Source organism: Narcine bancroftii, chromosome 4 (assembly GCF_036971445.1).
Source record: "Narcine bancroftii isolate sNarBan1 chromosome 4, sNarBan1.hap1, whole genome shotgun sequence".
Lineage (NCBI taxonomy): Eukaryota > Metazoa > Chordata > Chondrichthyes > Torpediniformes > Narcinidae > Narcine > Narcine bancroftii.
In genome coordinates this window covers 44,768,490-44,794,243 of record NC_091472.1, presented here as the reverse complement: position 1 = coordinate 44,794,243, position 25,754 = coordinate 44,768,490, and the positions used below count along the sequence as shown (strand labels likewise).

At 38.5% G+C, this 25,754-nt stretch overlaps 1 protein-coding gene across 8 annotated transcripts in view; it reads left to right on the top strand.

Moving 5' to 3' along the window:
* LOC138760509 (echinoderm microtubule-associated protein-like 4) overlaps positions 1 to 25,754 on the top strand; it is a 348,904-nt gene that overhangs the window by 141,450 nt on the left and 181,700 nt on the right. For 7 of the 8 annotated variants that reach the window (XM_069931142.1, XM_069931139.1, XM_069931140.1 and 4 more), the window contains one exon: positions 21,802 to 21,984. The exons of the other annotated variant lie outside the window; for it this stretch is intronic. In XM_069931142.1, the coding sequence (XP_069787243.1) occupies positions 21,802 to 21,984 (183 nt within the window). The remainder of the gene's footprint in view (positions 1 to 21,801; positions 21,985 to 25,754) is intronic. 8 annotated transcript variants of the gene reach the window in all.

Sequence of the window (25,754 nt, the reverse complement as noted above, 5' to 3'; positions counted from 1 at the left end):
TACAAATTATATAGTGTGGGAAAGTTGGTAGCGCTATCGCATACATTTTATATAGTGTGGGAAAGTTGGTAGCGCTATCACATACAATTTATATAGTGTGGGAAAGTTGGTAGCGCGATCGCATACAATTTATATAGTGTGGGAAAGTTGGTAGCGCTATCACATACAATTTATATAGTGTGGGAAAGTTGGTAGCGCTATCGAATACAATTTATATAGTGTGGGAAAGTTGGTAGCGCTATCACATACAATTTATATAGTGTGGGAAAGTTGGTAGCGCTATCGCATACAATTTATATAGTGTGGGAAAGTTGGTAGTGCTATCACATGCAATTTATATAGTGTGGGAAAGTTGGTAGCTCTATCGCATACAATTTATATAGTGTGGGAAAGTTGGTAGCGCTATCGCATACATTTTATATAGTGAGGGAAAGTTGGTAGTGCTATCACATGCAATTTATATAGTGTGGGAAAGTTGGTAGCGCTATCGCATACAATTTGTATGGTGTGGGAAAGTTGGTAGCGCTATCGCATACAAATTATATAGTGTGGGAAAGTTGGTAGCGCTATCGCATACATTTTATATAGTGTGGGAAAGTTGGTAGCGCTATCACATACAATTTATATAGTGTGGGAAAGCTGGTAGCGCTATCGCATACAATTTATATAGTGTGGGAAAGTTGGTAGCGCTATCGCATACAATTTATATAGTGTGGGAAAGTTGGTAGCGCTATCGCATACAATTTATATAGTGTGGGAAAGTTGGTAGCGCTATCGCATACAATTTATATAGTATGGGAAAGTTGGTAGCGCTATCACATATAATTTATATAGTATGGGAAAGTTGGTAGCGCTATCGCATACAATTTGTATAGTGTGGGAAAGTTGGTAGCGCTATCGCATACAAATTATATAGTGTGGGAAAGTTGGTAGCGCTATCGCATACATTTTATATAGTGTGGGAAAGTTGGTAGCGCTATCACATACAATTTATATAGTGTGGGAAAGTTGGTAGCGCTATCGCATACAATTTATATAGTGTGGGAAAGTTGGTAGCGCTATCACATACAATTTATATAGTGTGGGAAAGTTGGTAGCGCTATCGTATACAATTTATATAGTGTGGGAAAGTTGGTAGCGCTATCACATACAATTTATATAGTGTGGGAAAGTTGGTAGCGCTATCGCATACAATTTATATAGTGTGGGAAAGTTGGTAGTGCTATCATATGCAATTTATATAGTGTGGGAAAGTTGGTAGCGCTATCGCATACAATTTATATAGTGTGGGAAAGTTGGTAGCGCTATCGCATACATTTTATATAGTGAGGGAAAGTTGGTAGTGCTATCACATGCAATTTATATAGTGTGGGAAAGTTGGTAGCGCTATCGCATACAATTTATATAGTGTGGGAAAGTTGGTAGCGCTATCACATACAATTTGTATAGTGTGGGAAAGTTGGTAGCGCTATCGCATACAATTTGTATAGTGTGGGAAAGTTGGTAGCGCTATCACATATAATTTATATAGTATGGGAAAGTTGGTAGCGCTATCGCATATAATTTGTATAGTGTGGGAAAATTGGTAGCGCTATCGCATACAAATTATATAGTGTGGGAAAGTTGGTAGCGCTATCGCATACATTTTATATAGTGTGGGAAAGTTGGTAGCGCTATCACATACAATTTATATAGTGTTGGAAAGTTGGTAGCGCTATCGCATACAATTTATATAGTGTGGGAAAATTGGTAGCGCTATCACATACAATTTATATAGTGTGGGAAAGTTGGTAGCGCTATCGCATACAAATTATATAGTGTGGGAAAGTTGGTAGCGCTATCGCATACAATTTATATAGTGTGGGAAAGTTGGTAGCGCTATCGCATACAATTTATATAGTATGGGAAAGTTGGTAGCGCTATCACATATAATTTATATAGTATGGGAAAGTTGGTGCGCTATCGCATACAATTTGTATAGTGTGGGAAAGTTGGTAGCGCTATCGCATACAAATTATCTAGTGTGGGAAAGTTGGTAGCGCTATCGCATACATTTTATATAGTGTGGGAAAGTTGGTAGCGCTATCACATACAATTTATATAGTGTGGGAAAGTTGGTTGCGCTATCGCATACAATTTATATAGTGTGGGTAAGTTGGTAGCGCTATCACATACAATTTATATAGTGTGGGAAAGTTGGTAGCGCTATCGTATACAATTTATATAGTGTGGGAAAGTTGGTAGCGCTATCACATACAATTTATATAGTGTGGGAAAGTTGGTAGCGCTATCGCATACAATTTATATAGTGTGGGAAAGTTGGTAGTGCTATCACATGCAATTTATATAGTGTGGGAATGTTGGTAGCGCTATCACATGCAATTTATATAGTGTGGGAAAGTTGGTAGCGCTATCGCATGCAATTTATATAGTGTGGGAAAGTTGGTAGCGCTATCGCATAAAATTTATATAGTGTGGGAAAATTGGTAGCGCTATCGCATACATTTTATATAGTGTGGGAAAGTTGGTAGCGCTATCGCATACAATTTATATAGTGTGGGAAAGTTGGTAGCGCTATCGCATACAATTTATATAGTGTGGGAAAGTTGGTAGCGCTATCGCATACAATTTATATAGTGTGGGAAAGTTGGTAGCGCTATCGCATACAATTTATATAGTGTGGGAAAGTTGGTAGCGCTATCGCATACAATTTATATAGTGTGGGAATGTTGGTAGCGCTATCGCATACAATTTATATAGTGTGGGAAAGTTGGTAGCGCTATCGCATACAATTTATATAGTGTGGGAAAGTTGGTAGCGCTATCACATACAATTTATATAGTGTGGGAAAGTTGGTAGCGCTATCGTATACAATTTATATAGTGTGGGAAAGTTGGTAGCGCTATCACATACAATTTATATAGGGTGGGAAAGTTGGTAGCGCTATCGCATACAATTTATATAGTGTGGGAAAGTTGGTAGTGCTATCACATGCAATTTATATAGTGTGGGAAAGTTGGTAGCGCTATCGCATACAATTTATATAGTGTGGGAAAGTTGGTAGCGCTATCGCATACATTTTATATAGTGTGGGAAAGTTGGTAGTGCTATCACATGCAATTTATATAGTGTGGGAAAGTTGGTAGCGCTATCGCATACAATTTATATAGTGTGGGAAAGTTGGTAGCGCTATCGCATACATTTTATATAGTGTGGGAAAGTTGGTAGCGCTATCGCATACATTTTATATAGTGTGGGAAAGTTGGTAGTGCTATCGCATGCAATTTATATAGTGTGGGAAAGTTGGTAGCGCTATCGCATACAATTTATATAGTGTGGGAAAGTTGGTAGCGCTATCGCATACATTTTATATAGTGTGGGAAAGTTGGTAGCGCTATCGTATACAATTTATATAGTGTGGGAAAGTTGGTAGCGCTATCACATACAATTTATATAGTGTAGGAAAGTTGGTAGCGCTATCACATACAATTTATATAGTGTGGGAAAGTTGGTAGCGCTATCGCATACAATTTATATAGTGTGGGAAAGTTGGTAGCGCTATCGCATACAATTTATATAGTGTGGGAAAGTTGGTAGCGCTATCGCATACAATTTATATAGTGTGGGAAAGTTGGTAGCGCTATCGCATACAAATTATATAGTGTGGGAAAGTTGGTAGCGTTATCGCATACAATTTATATAGTGTGGGAAAGTTGGTAGCGCTATCGCATACAATTTATATAGTATGGGAAAGTTGGTAGCGCTATCGCATACAAATTATCTAGTGTGGGAAAGTTGGTAGCGCTATCGCATACATTTTATATAGTGTGGGAAAGTTGGTAGCGCTATCGCATACAAATTATATAGTGTGGGAAAGTTGGTAGCGCTATCGCATACAATTTATATAGTGTGGGAAAGTTGGTAGCGCTATCGCATACAATTTATATAGTATGGGAAAGTTGGTAGCGCTATCACATATAATTTATATAGTATGGGAAAGTTGGTAGCGCTATCGCATACAATTTGTATAGTGTGGGAAAGTTGGTAGCGCTATCGCATACAAATTATATAGTGTGGGAAAGTTGGTAGCGCTATCGCATACATTTTATATAGTGTGGGAAAGTTGGTAGCGCTATCACATACAATTTATATAGTGTGGGAAAGTTGGTAGCGCTATCGCATACAATTTATATAGTGTGGGAAAGTTGGTAGCGCTATCACATACAATTTATATAGTGTGGGAAAGTTGGTAGCGCTATCGTATACAATTTATATAGTGTGGGAAAGTTGGTAGCGCTATCACATACAATTTATATAGTGTGGGAAAGTTGGTAGCGCTATCGCATACAATTTATATAGTGTGGGAAAGTTGGTAGTGCTATCATATGCAATTTATATAGTGTGGGAAAGTTGGTAGCGCTATCGCATACAATTTATATAGTGTGGGAAAGTTGGTAGCGCTATCGCATACATTTTATATAGTGAGGGAAAGTTGGTAGTGCTATCACATGCAATTTATATAGTGTGGGAAAGTTGGTAGCGCTATCGCATACAATTTATATAGTGTGGGAAAGTTGGTAGCGCTATCACATACAATTTGTATAGTGTGGGAAAGTTGGTAGCGCTATCGCATACAATTTATATAGTGTGGGAAAGTTGGTAGCGCTATCACATACAATTTATATAGTGTGGGAAAGTTGGTAGCGCTATCGTATACAATTTATATAGTGTGGGAAAGTTGGTAGCGCTATCACATACAATTTATATAGTGTGGGAAAGTTGGTAGCGCTATCGCATACAATTTATATAGTGTGGGAAAGTTGGTAGTGCTATCATATGCAATTTATATAGTGTGGGAAAGTTGGTAGCGCTATCGCATACAATTTATATAGTGTGGGAAAGTTGGTAGCGCTATCGCATACATTTTATATAGTGAGGGAAAGTTGGTAGTGCTATCACATGCAATTTATATAGTGTGGGAAAGTTGGTAGCGCTATCGCATACAATTTATATAGTGTGGGAAAGTTGGTAGCGCTATCACATACAATTTGTATAGTGTGGGAAAGTTGGTAGCGCTATCGCATACAATTTGTATAGTGTGGGAAAGTTTATAGCGCTATCACATATAATTTATATAGTATGGGAAAGTTGGTAGCGCTATCGCATATAATTTGTATAGTGTGGGAAAGTTGGTAGCGCTATCGCATACAAATTATATAGTGTGGGAAAGTTGGAAGCGCTATCGCATACATTTTATATAGTGTGGGAAAGTTGGTAGCGCTATCACATACAATTTATATAGTGTGGGAAAGTTGGTAGCGCTATCGCATACAATTTATATAGTGTGGGAAAGTTGGTAGCGCTATCACATACAATTTATATAGTGTGGGAAAGTTGGTAGCGCTATCGCATACAAATTATATAGTGTGGGAAAGTTGGTAGCGCTATCGCATACAATTTATATAGTGTGGGAAAGTTGGTAGCGCTATCGCATACAATTTATATAGTATGGGAAAGTTGGTAGCGCTATCACATATAATTTATATAGTATGGGAAAGTTGGTGCGCTATCGCATACAATTTGTATAGTGTGGGAAAGTTGGTAGCGCTATCGCATACAAATTATCTAGTGTGGGAAAGTTGGTAGCGCTATCGCATACATTTTATATAGTGTGGGAAAGTTGGTAGCGCTATCACATACAATTTATATAGTGTGGGAAAGTTGGTTGCGCTATCGCATACAATTTATATAGTGTGGGTAAGTTGGTAGCGCTATCACATACAATTTATATAGTGCGGGAAAGTTGGTAGCGCTATCGTATACAATTTATATAGTGTGGGAAAGTTGGTAGCGCTATCACATACAATTTATATAGTGTGGGAAAGTTGGTAGCGCTATCGCATACAATTTATATAGTGTGGGAAAGTTGGTAGTGCTATCACATGCAATTTATATAGTGTGGGAATGTTGGTAGCGCTATCACATGCAATTTATATAGTGTGGGAAAGTTGGTAGCGCTATCGCATGCAATTTATATAGTGTGGGAAAGTTGGTAGCGCTATCGCATACAATTTATATAGTGTGGGAAAGTTGGTAGCGCTATCGCATACATTTTATATAGTGTGGGAAAGTTGGTAGCGCTATCGCATACAATTTATATAGTGTGGGAAAGTTGGTAGCGCTATCGCATACAATTTATATAGTGTGGGAAAGTTGGTAGCGCTATCGCATACAATTTATATAGTGTGGGAAAGTTGGTAGCGCTATCGCATACAATTTATATAGTGTGGGAAAGTTGGTAGCGCTATCGCATACAATTTATATAGTGTGGGAAAGTTGGTAGCGCTATCGCATACAATTTATATAGTGTGGGAAAGTTGGTAGCGCTATCGCATACAATTTATATAGTGTGGGAAAGTTGGTAGCGCTATCACATACAATTTATATAGTGTGGGAAAGTTGGTAGCGCTATCGTATACAATTTATATAGTGTGGGAAAGTTGGTAGCGCTATCACATACAATTTATATAGGGTGGGAAAGTTGGTAGCGCTATCGCATACAATTTATATAGTGTGGGAAAGTTGGTAGTGCTATCACATGCAATTTATATAGTGTGGGAAAGTTGGTAGCGCTATCGCATACAATTTATATAGTGTGGGAAAGTTGGTAGCGCTATCGCATACATTTTATATAGTGTGGGAAAGTTGGTAGTGCTATCACATGCAATTTATATAGTGTGGGAAAGTTGGTAGCGCTATCGCATACAATTTATATAGTGTGGGAAAGTTGGTAGCGCTATCGCATACATTTTATATAGTGTGGGAAAGTTGGTAGCGCTATCGCATACATTTTATATAGTGTGGGAAAGTTGGTAGTGCTATCGCATGCAATTTATATAGTGTGGGAAAGTTGGTAGCGCTATCGCATACAATTTATATAGTGTGGGAAAGTTGGTAGCGCTATCGCATACATTTTATATAGTGTGGGAAAGTTGGTAGCGCTATCGTATACAATTTATATAGTGTGGGAAAGTTGGTAGTGCTATCACATACAATTTATATAGTGTAGGAAAGTTGGTAGCGCTATCACATACAATTTATATAGTGTGGGAAAGTTGGTAGCGCTATCGCATACAATTTATATAGTGTGGGAAAGTTGGTAGCGCTATCGCATACAATTTATATAGTGTGGGAAAGTTGGTAGCGCTATCGCATACAATTTATATAGTGTGGGAAAGTTGGTAGCGCTATCGCATACAAATTATATAGTGTGGGAAAGTTGGTAGCGTTATCGCATACAATTTATATAGTGTGGGAAAGTTGGTAGCGCTATCGCATACAATTTATATAGTATGGGAAAGTTGGTAGCGCTATCGCATACAAATTATCTAGTGTGGGAAAGTTGGTAGCGCTATCGCATACATTTTATATAGTGTGGGAAAGTTGGTAGCGCTATCGTATACAATTTATATAGTGTGGGAAAGTTGGTAGCGCTATCACATACAATTTATATAGTGTAGGAAAGTTGGTAGCGCTATCACATACAATTTATATAGTGTGGGAAAGTTGGTAGCGCTATCGCATACAATTTATATAGTGTGGGAAAGTTGGTAGCGCTATCGCATACAATTTATATAGTGTGGGAAAGTTGGTAGCGCTATCGCATACAAATTATATAGTGTGGGAAAGTTGGTAGCGTTATCGCATACAATTTATATAGTGTGGGAAAGTTGGTAGCGCTATCGCATACAATTTATATAGTATGGGAAAGTTGGTAGCGCTATCGCATACAAATTATCTAGTGTGGGAAAGTTGGTAGCGCTATCGCATACATTTTATATAGTGTGGGAAAGTTGGTAGCGCTATCACATACAATTTATATAGTGTGGGAAAGTTGGTTGCGCTATCGCATACAATTTATATAGTGTGGGAAAGTTGGTAGCGCTATCACATACAATTTATATAGTCTGGGAAAGTTGGTAGCGCTATCGTATACAATTTATATAGTGTGGGAAAGTTGGTAGCGCTATCACATACAATTTATATAGTGTGGGAAAGTTGGTAGCGCTATCGCATACAATTTATATAGTGTGGGAAAGTTGGTAGTGCTATCACATGCAATTTATATAGTGTGGGAAAGTTGGTAGCGCTATCACATACAATTTATATAGTGTGGGAAAGTTGGTAGCGCTATCGCATACAATTTATATAGTGTGGGAAAGTTGGTAGCGCTATCGCATACAATTTATATAGTGTGGGAAAGTTGGTAGCGCTATCGTATACAATTTATATAGTGTTGGAAAGTTGGTAGCGCTATCGCATACAATTTATATAGTGTGGGAAAGTTGGTAGCGCTATCGCATACAATTTATATAGTGTGGGAAAGTTGGTAGCGCTATCGCATACAATTTATATAGTGTGGGAAAGTTGGTAGCGCTATCGCATACAATTTATATAGTGTGGGAAAGTTGGTAGCGCTATCGCATACAATTTATATAGTGTGGGAAAGTTGGTAGCGCTATCGCATACAATTTATATAGTGTGGGAAAGTTGGTAGCGCAATCGCATACAATTTATATAGTGTGGGAAAGTTGGTAGCGCTATCGTATACAATTTATATAGTGTGGGAAAGTTGGTAGCGCTATCACATACAATTTATATAGGGTGGGAAAGTTGGTAGCGCTATCGCATACAATTTATATAGTGTGGGAAAGTTGGTAGTGCTATCACATGCAATTTATATAGTGTGGGAAAGTTGGTAGCGCTATCGCATACAATTTATATAGTGTGGGAAAGTTGGTAGTGCTATCACATGCAATTTATATAGTGTGGGAAAGTTGGTAGTGCTATCACATGCAATTTATATAGTGTGGGAAAGTTGGTAGCGCTATCGCATACAATTTATATAGTGTGGGAAAGTTGGTAGCGCTATCGCATACATTTTATATAGTGTGGGAAAGTTGGTAGCGCTATCGCATACATTTTATATAGTGTGGGAAAGTTGGTAGTGCTATCGCATGCAATTTATATAGTGTGGGAAAGTTGGTAGCGCTATCGCATACAATTTATATAGTGTGGGAAAGTTGGTAGCGCTATCGCATACATTTTATATAGTGTGGGAAAGTTGGTAGCGCTATCGTATACAATTTATATAGTGTGGGAAAGTTGGTAGCGCTATCACATACAATTTATATAGTGTGGGAAAGTTGGTAGCGCTATCACATACAATTTATATAGTGTGGGAAAGTTGGTAGCGCTATCGCATACAATTTATATAGTGTGGGAATGTTGGTAGCGCTATCACATGCAATTTATATAGTGTGGGAAAGTTGGTAGCGCTATCGCATGCAATTTATATAGTGTGGGAAAGTTGGTAGCGCTATCGCATACAATTTATATAGTGTGGGAAAGTTGGTAGCGCTATCGCATACATTTTATATAGTGTGGGAAAGTTGGTAGCGCTATCGCATACAATTTATATAGTGTGGGAAAGTTGGTAGCGCTATCGCATACAATTTATATAGTGTGGGAAAGTTGGTAGCGCTATCGCATACAATTTATATAGTGTGGGAAAGTTGGTAGCGCTATCGCATACAATTTATATAGTGTGGGAAAGTTGGTAGCACTATCGCATACAATTTATATAGTGTGGGAAAGTTGGTAGCGCTATCGCATACAATTTATATAGTGTGGGAAAGTTGGTAGCGCTATCGCATACAATTTATATAGTGTGGGAAAGTTGGTAGCGCTATCACATACAATTTATATAGTGTGGGAAAGTTGGTAGCGCTATCGTATACAATTTATATAGTGTGGGAAAGTTGGTAGCGCTATCACATACAATTTATATAGGGTGGGAAAGTTGGTAGCGCTATCGCATACAATTTATATAGTGTGGGAAAGTTGGTAGTGCTATCACATGCAATTTATATAGTGTGGGAAAGTTGGTAGCGCTATCGCATACAATTTATATAGTGTGGGAAAGTTGGTAGCGCTATCGCATACAATTTATATAGTATGGGAAAGTTGGTAGCGCTATCACATATAATTTATATAGTATGGGAAAGTTGGTAGCGCTATCGCGTACAGTTTAAACAGGTGGGAAATTTGGTAGTGCTATCATGTACATTATATATAGTGTGGGAAGGTTGGTAGTGCTATCGCCTAGTTCTTTACTTCTTATATTACTTAGAAGAAATATCTGGATTTTTGGGTATATTATCTTTTGAACAAATGAAGTACAAATATGGTATAACTCAGGGTACAATGTTTGCATACCACCAACTGAAAACCTACTTGAAGGACAAATTGGGAGGGAGGCTGAGGTTACTAGACGGAAACGGCTTTGAATATGTGATTACAGACGCAATGATAATTAAAAGATTTATAACAAACATGTTACTGCAAGAGAAAGAGAACGATGAAATAAGCTGTAAATCCAAACAAAAGTGGGAACAAGATCTAAACATAAAGAATGAAAAATGGGAAAAGCTATGCTCTGGAACTATGAGAAATACAATAAACACGAGGTTACGCATGATACAATATAATTGGTTACACAGGCTATACATCATGCCCCAAAAATTAAATAAATGGGATCCAACAGTATCAGATAGATGTTTTTGCTGTAAGAAGGAAACAGGAACAGTACATGCAATTTGGGTATGTGAGAAAGTGGAATAGTTTTTGGAAGATCTAAATCAGGTATTAAATAAAACCACTGCTACTTTCTCATGGGAAAGTTTATATCTTCATTTTAATCGTTTTTTCCTGCACACACAAAAATTTGAGTAATTTCAATCCCACAATCCAATTACCTGACAGATGCCGGGGATTGTACTAGGGTTTGAGGCCGTCAATCCCTGGCGTAAGATGACATCATCTGATGCCAGCGTTGAGCTGATTTTGCTTTCACTCTTGCCACTTTAAAGGCCAATTGGTATTTGATTCCTGGAATCACTTGCAAGTGTGAAAGGGGCTAATGTCTTCTCACCTACCAATAGAAAAAAATGTTCCAGCCTCCCTCATCTATCTTTTTCATAAATTTATACAAGTTCCGGTCTTATTCTTCTGAATTCCAGTGAGCACCATCCTAGGCGATTCAAATCTCTCCTCTTTGGCAAATACTTGATTTTGGATAAACCTGATGAACCTTCTCTGCCTCCAAATCTTTTGCTTTGCATGGAGTGCAACTCTGCGTTGTTTGGCAATTTGAGAGCACTTAAGAATCAACCGCATTTACTGTGGAATGGGAGTTGCATGTAGTAGATTTCCCAGTTGGAGGATTGCAGAAGAGATTTCAGTGATGGAGAAGTTTGGACGGGTTTCATCAATAATTTCACATCCAAGTCCTCTTATAAAGGCAGACACTAATGTGGCAATAAAATATAAAATGTAGAGGGTTACTCTTGATCTTTTGCTGTCAGCATAAAATTGTGGTTCTGTGAAAGTAATATCTTGGAAGAAATACATTGTGTGGAAAAAAAATATAAGCATGGTTTATTTGGCTGGCCTTCCAGATGTTTGAGATGTTTCATTGATTTGTAGAGAAATTGGTGTTTATGTAACTGCAATGAAACTTGAGAGGTGGAATATAATTCAGTGCACGCTTTACCCTTTGGAATATTGGATGACATTCATTTGTTGGCACTTTGCCTTCATATGCTCCAAATTGTCTAGAGTTTCCATCTTCAATTTCTAATCCTTTATGTTACCATTCTAAACACTTACAGACAAAAATAGCAGTTAAAGCTATTTAGATTGGGAACAATTTGTAAAGAGACATTCATAATGAAATAAATGTGAAATTAGAATCTGTTCTGGCATATTAAGTCAATGGATGTATTTTAAATGTCTGAATCACAGTATCTACATTGCACGATTTATTTAAAAGTACAGTATTTTCAGCCATTTTGATGAATATCATTAGAATGATAGAATTTGGGTACTTTCACTCTCTCTGTTGGAGGTTGCATGATATGTTTGCATACAGGAATTTCCCGTTAAGTTTAAATAAATGGGTGGAAAAATGTCAATATTTAATGCCATACAATTTAATAGTTTGCAATTGTTTCTTTTGAGTTTAAAGATCTAATGTTGAAAACCTAAAAGAAAAAAATGTACTTGGATTTGCTTTCATGTATGATTTCACATAAACTTCAATGTCCATATGGTCACTGGCTAATGTGATAGACTTGAATTACATGGTTTCTCACATGTCAATCATTAATGTGCTTCTTGAATAGTGGGCAAGGCTGATGCTCTTGGAGATGCTGCTGTCCCTTGATGTGCAATGTTTCAATTTGTCATTGTAACTCAGTGCAAATGTAACCCTTTTTGGTGATGGACCTATCCCATGATGAAACGATTAAGAGTTAAAACTCTAGCCACTTTTCCAAGAGGAATTTACTAGGACAGGGTCCCGTGGAAAAGGAATATTGTCCGAATGCCGGGGTCAAATGATGTCAGGGATTAACCACCTCTACTCTTAGTTATATCCCCGATGTTTGCTGAAGCTGGTGTGCTGATATAACCAGTGGAAAAGGGACAGCAGAAAATCACCTGTTTCCAGTTGAAAGTAGAACACTACAATCCTCGGGGATGAGTGTGTTTAGTGGAAAAGCAATTTGAGTCCCAGTTAAGGGTGGTCCAGTGGAAATGGCACAAAGGGCTTCCTATCCCGGGACATTGCACAGCCAATCAACTAGAATGCCAGTGGAAAATTGGCTTATGAAATACAAAAACTGGCACAAAATTTAAATGACCATGGAATAAAAGGTTTTTTTAAATTATTCAGTGTTCAAGTATTCACAGGGGAAGGCCAGATATTCTGAAATTAACAGATGATTAATGAATTTGGTATAAATTTGAACAGCTTCCAAGGCCTCAAAACATAGATTAGTACTGCTTACATTTATCCTAGGATGTTGAGAAAGACTAGTGATGTGTTAACTACACATAGGCCCCGACTTGCAATGTTCCAACATACCATATTTCGAAGTTACAATGATCAGCATCTGTTTTGAATAAAGGTAAGTCGGAGTGGTCGTTAACGTATGTCGTTAACGTATCACTATTCTGTCCCAACATTCTGGTGGCTTTTTCTTCTTTGAAGGAAATGATTCCATCCAATCAGTGCACACAGATTGCTTTCCATTGCCACCAACCCCCAAAATGTCATTATTTCAGTGCTCCTCTTATAGTGACGTCAAGAAAATGTACTTTGTTGGACCCATCGCCGCTTTTATATTAAAAAAAGTGATATGGAACAGGTGCAGATTGCCGTCACACTCTCTGCCCCTCCCCAGTGACGGCAATCTGCGCATGTATTCCAAGTCACAACTGTTATGTAGTCAGGATAACGTTAACTATTTTGTAACAATGTAAGAATACACCTTTCTCACTGTAGTGCACTACTATGGGGCATATGTATATGTATAGGAGTGTGTGTGAAGTTTCCTGAGATAGTAGAAAGCATCAGTAAGTAAAATCTCTTCTGTTATTTGAATTTTGCATCTCTCAGTTACTTAAGAAATTTCCCAAGTAACTCCAGACATAACAACATTGTAGCTTTCAAGGAGATATTGCTGCTCCTGGTTACCAGGTGCCACCTCGGGCTCCTGGCGGGAGCAGGGACATTAGGTCAGCCTTTACAGGTATTGTGAGGGAGTCACAAGACACCATAAATAATTTGTTCATCTCGGATACTTCCAATATGGTGCCCATATTTAAAATGAGGGAATTCAATTTCATGCAATTTGTCCAAGAACTGATTTTTTTCTATTTAAACATTATTTCTGTCTTCAAGGAAGAAAGTAGGGGAAATAATTAATATGACAGTTAGAACAGTTGAGGAGTAATGACAATGCCAGACAAATTCAATTTTAATGAAAAAATGCTCTATCACAAGATCACAGATATTGGAGCAGAAGTAGGCCCAATGGCCCATCAAGTCTACTCCGTCATTGTTATTGAGCTCATTCATCCTCCTACTCAGCCCCTCTCCCCAACTTTCTTTTGTAACCCTTGATGCTATGACAAATCAGATACCTGTCAATCTCTGCTCATATATGAAGGGACTGAAAAAGATACATTAGGGAGTTTAATAATTACATTTATGTTAACTGGACAACCAGTCGATCAGCAGAAGAAGCCATTCAAGTTAAAGTATAGAATATCAATGCTTGAAATAAAGGTAAAATATAATAGAGGCAAAGTAATAAAGTTGGAGCCAATAATGTTGAAGATGATAAATAACATAAATGTTTTAGATGGTACAAAGGAATTTTAGTGGGGGGCATGGCATGATGGCATTGGGAGAAGACGTGAAAACTCCTCTCCTGGCAGAATTAATTAATACCAGATTTTTAAATAATATTAAATAACTTTAACATTTTTCTAGAGGTCTTAAAAGATGGCTGAAAATAAAATCTAGAACACAAACTCCAAAAAAAGGCTGTAATCGAAGTTACTGTGATGGAAGAAACTGGGCCTACCTTGAAGACACAGCCTCCGATCCCGGTTCCTCTCCAGCCTCATTCTTCAAAGGCTCCACGTGTAAGAATCCAAACTCCAGCACCACCTTCTTGGGGAGCTGGATAAGATGGCGCTGGAGCACGGAAGAAAATGACAGAACTTACCGTGGAAACCACACTCGTGCGCGTAAATTGCGCATGCGGACTGTGGAAGTGATCGAGTCGGATTCTGCAGACCCGACTTCCTCTGTGGTTGCAGGTCAAACAAGGGTTAACCAGAAAGCCCACCTGCAATTTCAACCATTGGCAATTTCCACAGAAGAAGAGGTAGGAGTGGAAGAAGAAATCCTTGTGTCACAATCACAGGGAGAGGAAGAAGAAGGAGGAGACCAATATGTTCAAGGTAAAAAGGGTGCATATTATGTAACCCATAAACCTCTTGATCCACAGACTTTTGGAAAAATTGATTCAATTGGTAAAAAAATGGATGCAAATTTTGCTGAAGTGAAAGCAGATTTTACCATTCAATTGGGAGCTATTAGAGAAGAAATGACTGTAATGAAGACAGAAATGACAAAGTGTAATAAAACTGTTGACAAAATTAAAATTAAAGTTCAAAAATTTGAAGTTGATTTTCAGAAATGTTATATGGAAGTAGAAGAATGTAAAATACAGTTAACAAGATAGAAGATTCTTTTACGGCGTGGAGCATTCAGAAGAAAGATCTATTGCAAAAAGTTGATATGTTGAAAAATCAGAGTAGACTAAATAATGTAAAAATTGTTGGTATGACTGAGGACTTTGAGGGCACTAATCCAGTACAATTTTTTCAAATTTGGCTGCCTGAAATTGTGGGACCAGAGTATTTTCCAAATGGTTGGAACTTGATAGAGTAAGGAAATAAAATGTATCCAGGACAACCACCACGCTCTATTTTGATTAAATGTTCACATTACCAAGATAGAGAAATTATTTTGAAAATGGCAGTTCAAAAAGCCAGGGAACAACAAAGCGCTTTAATGATCCAGAATAATAGTGTTCTACTATGCAGATTTGAGTAATTAAATTGTCAAAAGAAGAAAAGAGTTCAATCTAGCAAAGTCAGTTTTGTGGAAGAATGGATATAGATTTGCTTTTCGATATCCAGCAGTTCCTAAAGTTTTTTATGGACAATTACAAGCACAATTTTTTGCTAATGAATCTGAAGCTTTGGAATTTGCCAATTCATTGCCTAATAATAAGCAGAATTGAAGATAATGTTATTTGTCTCAACAAATGGAAGGAGATCAAGAAAAATCAAAAGGAGCAGTTTCACCAGGAAGATAGCTGACTGAGGTTCAAGTTGAAATCGATGATGATCAAGTTAATAGAGACCTTGAAGAATTTCATACTTGATTGATTGAAATTAAATTTTGATATTCTGTCTGGGAGAGGCGGATTCTTTTTTTCTCCACTTTCCTTTTCCGAGGTCTCGTGCCACTAGTGGTGAGAGCCACTTCTCAAAATTAAGGGAGTTGGTGCTGACCTAATTGGCTCTTTTAGGGTTTTTATTTCTTTTTTTAAATTACTTTATTATTTTGGGAGTTTCTTACTTTCTATCTTTGGAGATGATGTTTTGAAATTTGGCTGTGGAGCTGGAACAACCTGGGGTAGAGAGGAGAGTTGAGTTTTTAAAAATTAAATTATGGTGACCCATGGTTTGAATTATGTAATGTTTAATGTAACCGGGCTCAATAATCCCATTAAAAGGAAGAGAGTTTTACCTCATATTAAGAAATTGAAAGTAGATATTGCCTTTTTACAGGAAACTCATCTAACTGAGAAAGAACATCAAAAGTTAAAGAGAGAATGGGTTGGTGAAGTTATAGTTTTGTCTTTTAATTCTAAATCACGAGGAGTAGCTATTTTAATTAATAAAAAATTGACATTTAAATTATAATTAACAGTTATTGATCCTGTTGGTAGATTTGTGTTGGTAAATTGTCAAATTTATTCAGAATCTTAGATTTTTATGAATGTGTATTCTCCTAATATAGATGATGAAAAATTTATTCAAGATGTTTTTCTTGGCACAAGTAAATGGGAAGTATGTAATTGGTGGAGATTTTCATTGTTGTTTGGACCCAATTTTAGAGAAATCTACAAAATCTTTTATAAAATGAAAATGGCTAAAAGAATATTGATATTAATGGAAGAGTTAAATTTGGTAGATATTTGCAGGAAATTGAATCCTAAGAGGGAGATTATTTATTTTATTCTTATCAGTTTGATTCTTATTCTAAAATTGGATTTTTTTCTTTGGCACATTTACAAGGAAGGATTGAGTATGTACAACATAGAATTGTATCAGACCATTCATGATTATTGATGTCATGTTTAAATTCTGATAGAATTGAATCAATTTTTAGATAGAGATTTAATTCATCATTATTAAAAATGTAGAATTTTGTGATTTAATGAGAAGTCAAATACAGGTTAATTTAGATACAAATGTTAATTCAGTTGATAATAAATTTGTTTTATAGTATGCATTAAAAGCTTATTTAAGAGGCCAAATAATGTTATTTGACTAAAATTAAGAAAAATTAACTTAAGTAGATAAATTAGAGAAGGAAATTGTAATTTTGGAAAAAAAATTACAAAATAACTTTAAAAAAAGGGTTAAAATTAATAAACAAAAAAATGCATTATAATTCAATTTAGACATAGGATTGAGAACTAATTGATAGAACTAAACAAAAATATTATGAATTAGGAGAAAGCACAAGGTTTTAGCTTAGCAATTGAAAATGGAGCAAGCATCAAGGATTATTAATGCTGTCAAGAAGAATTCAAAAAATACTTATAAATTACAGGATATAAATGATTCTTTTCGAGAGATTTATACTAAGTTATATTTATCTCAATCATTGAACAGTGAAGAAGAAATTAATGATTTCTTACAGAAGCTTCAACTTTCATCTTTGAATTGCCAAGATCAGAAGGATTTAGATTCTCCATTTATATTGAAAGAAGTTATTAAGGCTTTAAATTCTATTCAAAATGGTAAATCTCGGTGAAGATACATCTGAATTTTATAAAAAAATTTAAAGAGTTATTGATGCCTCTTTGAATGGAAGTATTAAAACAAGTGACTGTAACTTGTTCATTACCAGAATATTTTTCCAATGCTGTAGTAACAGTAATGCCTAAGAAAGATAAAGATTTATTAAAACCTGAGTCTTATAGGCCTATATCATTATTAAATGTTGATTATAAAATTGTTGCTAAAGTTTTGGCTAATAGAATGAATGAATATTTACCTGAGTTGGTTCATCAAAATCAATCTGGATTTATCAAGAACAGATATTCTGCTAATAATATAGCTAAATTAATTAGTTTAATTCATAGTTCTCAGAGGCAATCAGATTTAGCAATAGTTTTATCGTTAGATGCTGAAAAGGCTTCTGACAGATTAGAATGGAATTATTTATTTAAGGATTTACAAACATTTCAATTTGGGCCAATATTTATGAATTGGATTAAAGCTTTATACAGAGATGTTTTGGCTAGAGTAGTTACTAAATGACAACTTTCTTTTTCATTTACTAGATCAGCTAGACAGGGTTGTCCCTTATCTCCTGCATTATTTGTTTTTACAATTGAATCGTTGGCACAATGTAAAAGGCAAGGTTTTAGGAATTAAAGTTAATAAGGAGGAGTATAAAATTAGTTTGTTTGCAGATGATGTATTGATTTATATAACAGACCTTGAAAATTCTTTAATTTATATAAAAAGTTACAAGATTTTGGGGAAATATTTGGTTATAAAATTAATTGGGATAAAAGTGAGGTTATGCCGTTAGTAGAAGGACATTAGGATTGTTGTAAAAGTGTAGTTCAATTTAAGTGGACATATAATCTGATTAAATATTTAAGTTGTGGCAGCAAACTTACTCGTAACGAACCGGTACCGCTTGTACCATGCACCGGCGGGGCAGTTGCATGTACAAGGCGCTGTCGAGGGACCTCTTTGCCTCATTGTTTGAGCTGAACGCGCACCCCAGGCAGCGTGATGACGTCACCGCCCATGTGGAGGTGGAGCTCATGTTGCCCTTAAACGAGTACGCATGAGTTTTGAATTAAACTGCTGTTGAAACTCACAACGTGGTGGTAGAGAGTCTCTTTCCTCGTAGCTGCCACTACATTGGTGACCCTGACGAGTCAAGATGTTTTTCTGGCCCCTCAATATGGATCCCTCGGAGATCAAGGCAGTCACAGTGAAATTGCCCCCCTTCTGGACACATCACCCGCGTACGTGGTTCGGGCAGGTGGAAGCACAGTTTTGCCTCAGAAACATTTAATCAGATGCCACGATGTTTTATCACATCGTGAGCGTACTTGACGAAGAGACCGCGGCCAAGGTGGATAACCTCATCCACAACCCGCCAGAGGTCGGTAAATATCCTGCCCTCAAGAACCTCCTCCTCATGACCTTCGGCCTCTCTCAGCCACAGTGCACCTCCAAGCTCCTTCACCTGGATGGGTTGGGAGACAGAACCCCGTCTGCCCTGATGGATGAGATGCTGGCATTGGAGAGGACCACAAACTGTCTTTTCTGTTCCAGCAAATCTTCCTCGAGCAGATGCCTGAGGATATACAGCTCCTGCTGGCAGATGAAGACTTCTCTGACCCACGGTGAATTGTGGACCAAGCAGGAGAACGAGGCCGCCCTCAGCCAGGTCACCTGCCCAGGGCCCAGTTGGCTGCAGGCACCCCCCAAGCACAAGCCGGAGTAGCACCACCCCACCTGGTGTTTCTATCATCAGCAAATGGAGGCAGCCTTGTACCTTTCAGGGAAATGACTTGGCCAGCCGCAGTTAATGGCTGCAGCAGCTGGCCATGCGAACAGCCTCCTGCATACGACCGACAAGTCCACTGGTCGACGGTTCTTAGTCGATACCGGAGAGGAGCTGCGCGTGCACCTCCCGACAGCCCTCAAGACCCGCATCTGAGCACGGGGGCCCTATCCGGCTGGCAGCCAACAGATCCGCCATCAGGACCTTGGGAACTCGCAGAGCGCAGATCCAGATTGGAAAGGACTGGTTCCGCTGGAAGTTCATGCTGGCCTCAGTGGGCACGGCGCTGTTGTGGGATGACTTCCTCCGGGTGCACAGCCTGTTAGTGGACGTCAAGGTCAAGTGGTTAGTTAACATCCGCACCTTTCAATCCATCTGTGCAACCCGGGGATAGCTGCCATCAGCGCCCCAAGGACATAAAAAAGAGTATCCTCGATGAGTTCCCCTGCAGCTGCAGTTCACCGCCATTATACCTCAACATGGAGTCTACCATCACATTGCAACTCAGGGCCCCTCCTTCATGCCAAGGCCAGACGATTATCCCCAGAAAAGCTGCAACTGGCCAAAGAAGAATTCTTCCGACTGCAGGAACTGGGAATTGTCGGTAGATCCAACAGCCCCTGGGCCTCCCCTCTCCACATAGTCCCCAGGACTTTAGGGGGTTGGCACCCTTGAGGGGATTACCTTTGTCTTATCAGTGCGACCAAGCCGGACTGATATCCCATCCTGCATATTGGACATCTCGACGAACTTGCAAGGTCCCCAAGTGTTCTCAAAGGTCGACCAGGTACGGGGCCACCATCAAATCCCGGTTCACCCTCATGACATCACCAAGACTGCAATCATCACCCCATTCGGCCTTTTCGAATTCTTGCGGATGCCCTTCGTCCCAAACTCTCCAGCGCCTGATGGACGTGATGGGCAGAGACTTGGACTTTGTGTTCATCTATCTCCACGACATCCTCATCACCAGTCGAGATCATGACGAGCACAAGGTTTATCTCTGCGCACTGTTCGCCCGTCTGGCAGAGTTTGGCCTCATGATCAAAAATTTGCAAGGATGAATAGCAATGGTATTAATGCTTTCTTTTAATGTTTCACATTTACTTGAAGAGTTTTTGGCTAATCTGGTACTAGATGTCTAACAAGCATCTTGAGTGAAAAGATTGAGAATGGTGGTGGAGGGATTATCATTAATTAGATTTCAGATTTTTTGTCAGATTTCATGCATGACAACACAAACAACCCTGAGATTCTTTTTTCCTATGAGTGAGAGGCAGAATTACCACTTATTGATAGTGCAAAAGAAAAACTGTTCTCACTATACTCATTTAAAGAAATAAAGAAATGTAAACAAACTGCCATACAAACAGGGATCAAATCCATAAAGTGCAAAAGTAGGAGCTCTTGAATGGGTCCCTGATTCACTTTGCTGTTGAGGAATCTGATGCTGTAAATGTACCAGCTGTTTCTGAACCTAGTGATGCAAGACTTGTGGTACTTTGACCTCTTTCCTGATGTCAGCAGCAAGAACAGTGTATGATGGATTCTGTGGATTCTTAATGATGGCTGCTACTCTCTGACAGCACCATGCCCTATAGATGTTCTTGATGATGGGGTGGGTTTTGCTTGTGATGTCCTGGAATGTGTTCACTACCTTTTGGAGGGGTTTATGCTCAGGGGTATTGGTGTTCCCATACCAGACCATGATGCAGCCAGTCAACACACTATCCACCACACATCTGTAGAAAATTTTCAGGGTTTCCGATGTCATGCTAAACCTCTGCAAACTCCTGAGGAAGTAGAGGTGATGACATGCTTTCATCATATTCCATGAGAGTGTTGGGTCCAGGAAAGTTCCTCTGAGATAATGACTCCCAATAACTTAAATTTGTTCATCCATGAGAGTGTTGGGTCCAGGAAAGGTCCTCTGAGATAATGACTCTCAATAACTTAAATTTGTTCATCCTATCCACCTCTGATTTCCCCAATAACCACTGGATCATACTCCTTTGGTCTTCCCTTCCTGAAGTCAATAATCAGCTCCTTGGTTTTGGTACCATGTCGTGTGGGGTTGTTGTTGATGCACCCTTCAGCTAAGTTTTCAATCTCCTGAGTTACACGTGGAATTGCATGTGTTTTGTGTTACTGCCAGTAAGATGAGAATAAGAAATGGTGGGAGATGTGGAAATATAGGTAAATGTAGATATAATGTTCATCAACAACTTGTTCTGGTTATTTCAAACTCTTTCTATAAAACAGTTCTGGCTTAGTTATCTATAATTTATAAATTATTAAGTTTTAACCACTGCCCTACATCAATATTCTTTGTACTTTCCAGATCTTTGTCTTACATCAAGCTCAAGTCTATCCATCTATTTAATGGATAGACAAAATTTTAAAACCTTTTCATATAAAATTTCTATCCTAAAACATAATATGTAATTAAATCCACAAAGCAATGTTTTTTGATTTGTATTTTTCTTTAGATGACAGCATCTCTGGTGCAAGTACATCTGATGTCCAAGACCGTCTTTCATCCCTTGAGTTAAGAGTCCAACAGCAGGAGGATGAGATCACAGTTCTGAAAGCAGCCTTGGCAGATGTACTGAGACGCTTAGCTCTCTCTGAAGATCAGACTGCTGCCTTGAGAAAAACATCACCTGGTAAAGGTGAGATTCAGTCTTAAAAGTACCCATACATAATCATTGAATACCATGTTATTCGCAAAATAACGTATAAAAATGCTTATTTTGTGTTTGTAATTTAATAATTTTGAAAAAATTGATGTTTTCTTTGAAATTAAAGAGCTTTTCCAAAAATTTGACAATATTTGGTTGGATAGATTTCTGCAACAGTGATGCATTACTTTACCTCTTCCTTGATTGATTACTCTTCAGGCAACTTTTCACTTCAGTCCTTTTTCAGAAATTTCTCAGGGCTGCAGTGAATGTGTTGGCAGCATCTTTAAAATTTATTGTTCTTGAGTCTATTCTATGTAACAAAATAAAAACAATTATAAGTTGTGATCGCAATCAAATGCAAAGTTCTGGAAATGAGGAGAAGATCTGAGCAAAGCTTGTTGCAAAAAGTGGTGGTTTTGAAGATGTTGACACATCTGGGTGGATGCTATTACTTTCATGGAGTTATCAGCATGTATGTAGCACTCTTTATTATGCTTATAATTGTTTAAATAACCTTTCAAGCAGAAAAGTATTTGTGCTGTGTGGAGTTTGTATATACTTTCTGTGAGTACTTGGGTTTCAGATTTCTTGTCCGAATGCATACATGATATCACATGCAATCCTTTTTCCTGTGTGCGTGGCAGAATTACCATTAATTGGTAGTGCAAAAAATAAACTGTACACAGCGTAAACATGTAAACAAACTATGCAATACAGAGAGAACAAAGAAAATCAATAAAGTGCACAAGTAAGAGTCCTCAAATGAGTCTTGATGGTGGAGGGGTAGCAGTTGTTCCTGAACCAGGTGATGGGTCTTATGGCACCTCTACCTCTCTCCTGATGGCAGTAGTGAGAACTGAGTGTGTGCTGAGTGGTCAGGGCCTTTGATAACTTCTGCTTTTCTCCGACAGCTGGGTTCCTTGTAGATGTACTCAAAAGTGAGAAGGGTTTTGCTAGTAATGTCCTGGGCGGTGTTCACTACCTTTTGGAGGGCTTTACACTCGGGATATTGGTGTCACCATACAGGACAGTGATGCTGTGATTGGTCAGCACACTTTCCACCTCACCTCTGTAGAAATTTGCCAAGGTTTCTGGTGTCATAGTAAACCTCCGCAAACTCCTGAGGAAGTAGATGGGCTGACGTGGTTTCTTCATGATGCCAATCTTGTGTTGGGTCCAGGAAAGATCCTCCAAGATGGTCAATCCCAAGAACTTAAATTTACTCACCCTCTTCACCTCTGATTTCCCCCAATGATCACTGGATTGTCTACCTCTGGCTTTCCTTTCCTGAAGTCAACAATCAGCTCCTTAGTTTTGATGACATTGAGTGCAGGGCTGTTGGTGCACCATTCAGCCAAGTTTTCAATCTCCATCCTGTTTACTGACTCATCCCCTTCCTTTCTACAACCCACTACTGTGGTATCGTCGGCAAATTTATAGATAGTGTTATTGTCGTACTGAGCTACACAGTCATAGGTATAAAGTGAGTAGAGCAGGGGGCTATGATCACAGCTCTGAGGTCCCCTGGTACTGATGGAGATTGTGAAGGAGAAGATATTACCAATCTTCACTTATTGTGGTCTAGGTTTCTCCTAGATGCTGTAGTCTCCCTCCATATCCAAAAGATTTGCAAGATGTTGACTAAAAATACCTTGAATGCTACGGGTAGCAGCAGGATTTGGGAGGTTAATGAGCAAGGAAGAAATGATGGGTCACAGAAAAATTAATGGAGAAATACATATTTCAAAATGCTCGAGCATAGATTTGATAGGTGGAATGGTCCCGATGCAGTTACAATGGCAGTGAGCCAGGTTCGAATCTGACACTCCCTGTAAGGTGTTTGTATGTACAAGCTGCATCTTCATGGTTTCCTCCACATTCCAAAGCCATATAAGTTGGTATGTTAATTGGCCACATGGATGTATTTGGGCAGAGTGGGGTTACTGTGCTCTATATGTAAATTGAAAAAGTAAAATTTTGAACAATAAATGCCTTGAAAAGTGACAGTTTTTAATTGTGGTGCATAAATTTATGGCATTGTTTCTGAATTTTGGAATGGCTGGAAAATCTGGAAAGGCTGGATTGGCTTTGGGGAAAAATCACTTTATGATCTTTCAATCCATCATGTCCTGTGAGTAAATACTTTATAAGACGTTAAAAATCTTTCATGTCTCATGCAGATGCAGTTAGCAATAACAATCATCAAGAATTTCTTCTCAAGCACATTGAACCGTGCACGTTACATTCAGTACACTCTGAAATTCCTGCTGCAACCGAACAGGTATCTCTTGAAAAACTAACGGCGGTATTAAAAATTAAGTTAAAACAAGAGAATAAATACAAAAACAGAAAGTGGCATTACAATAGAGCGGACGGTTCTCTTTTTTTTGGTGATGGAACAGTCTGTAATTAACCATGGAAGTTCAAGGAGCCTAATAGCTGTTGGAAAGGAATTGATCTTGAATCCACTGGTGTTGATCTTCAGCTTCTTTGCAAAGGGAGCAGTGAGAAGAGGCCGTGACCACATTGATGGGTGTTCTTGAGATGACTGAGATGCTTTCCTGCTCCATGGTCTTTGTCCAAATAGCTGTCAGCCCCGGATTAACAGTAGAACTAATGGATGTTATGTCCACATTAAAAACCCAGATTCTGATCAAAAAATAAGTGTTACTGGTGATGAGGAGGTATAGCAGATACTCATGGGTATTAAAGGCTTGCACTGGTCATGGGACTATATTTATTTCTATAATTGTTTCCATTAGCATTGTATATAAAGTCAGAACATAAGAATAAAAAGCAGGTGAAGGCATGACAAAGGAGAGGAAGGAGATCGACCGGTGACATGGTATCAGGACAACAAACTCGCCATCACCAAAATGAAAGCTCATTGACTTTAGTGGGGCATGCACCCCATTTTTCATCAAAGTGGAAATCATGGAGGGCTTTAAGTTTTTGAGGCATGACCATCTCCAACACTCTGTCCTGGTCCAACCATATTGCCACTAAGTCTAAACCCATGATTCATTCATTATCACATTGCTGCACATGTGCTTATAGTCACTTTTCTTTGCATTCAGTTCAGTACTGCTAAATTTCATTTGCTTTCTTTATTCCTGCTGGGTTTTTTTCCTGTTCCCTAGCAGAGGCTCGGATAGCTCAGTAGTTGGAGCACTGGGCTCATAAACCAGGGTTTGCGCGTTTGTTTCTCGCTCGGGCCTAATTTCTGTGAGGGGCGCTGGTCAAAGTGGCGACTCTGTCTTCCTTACAGTAGACAAAAGTTAAAGAATTTCATATATGTTACATTCTAAATGTAGTATTGTGTTCCAATAATACCTAGTGTCGCCGAGAATATTCTCCCAGAATCACAGTGCGGCTTTCGCACAAACAGAGGAACTACTGACATGGTCTTTGCCCTCAGACAGCTCCAAGAAAAGTGCAGAGAACAAAACAAAGGACTCTACATCACCTTTGTTGACCTCACCAAAGCCTTCGACACTGTGAGCAGGAAAGGACTTTGGCAAATACTAGAGCGCATCGGATGCCCCCCAAAGTTCCTCAACATGATTATCCAACTGCACGAAAACCAACAAGGTCGGGTCAGATACAGCAATGAGCTCTCTGAACCCTTCTCCATTAACAATGGCGTGAAGCAAGGCTGCATTCTCGCACCAACCCTCTTTTCAATCTTCTTCAACATGATGCTGAACCAAGCCATGAAAGACCTCAACAATGAAGACGCTGTTTACATCCGGTACCGC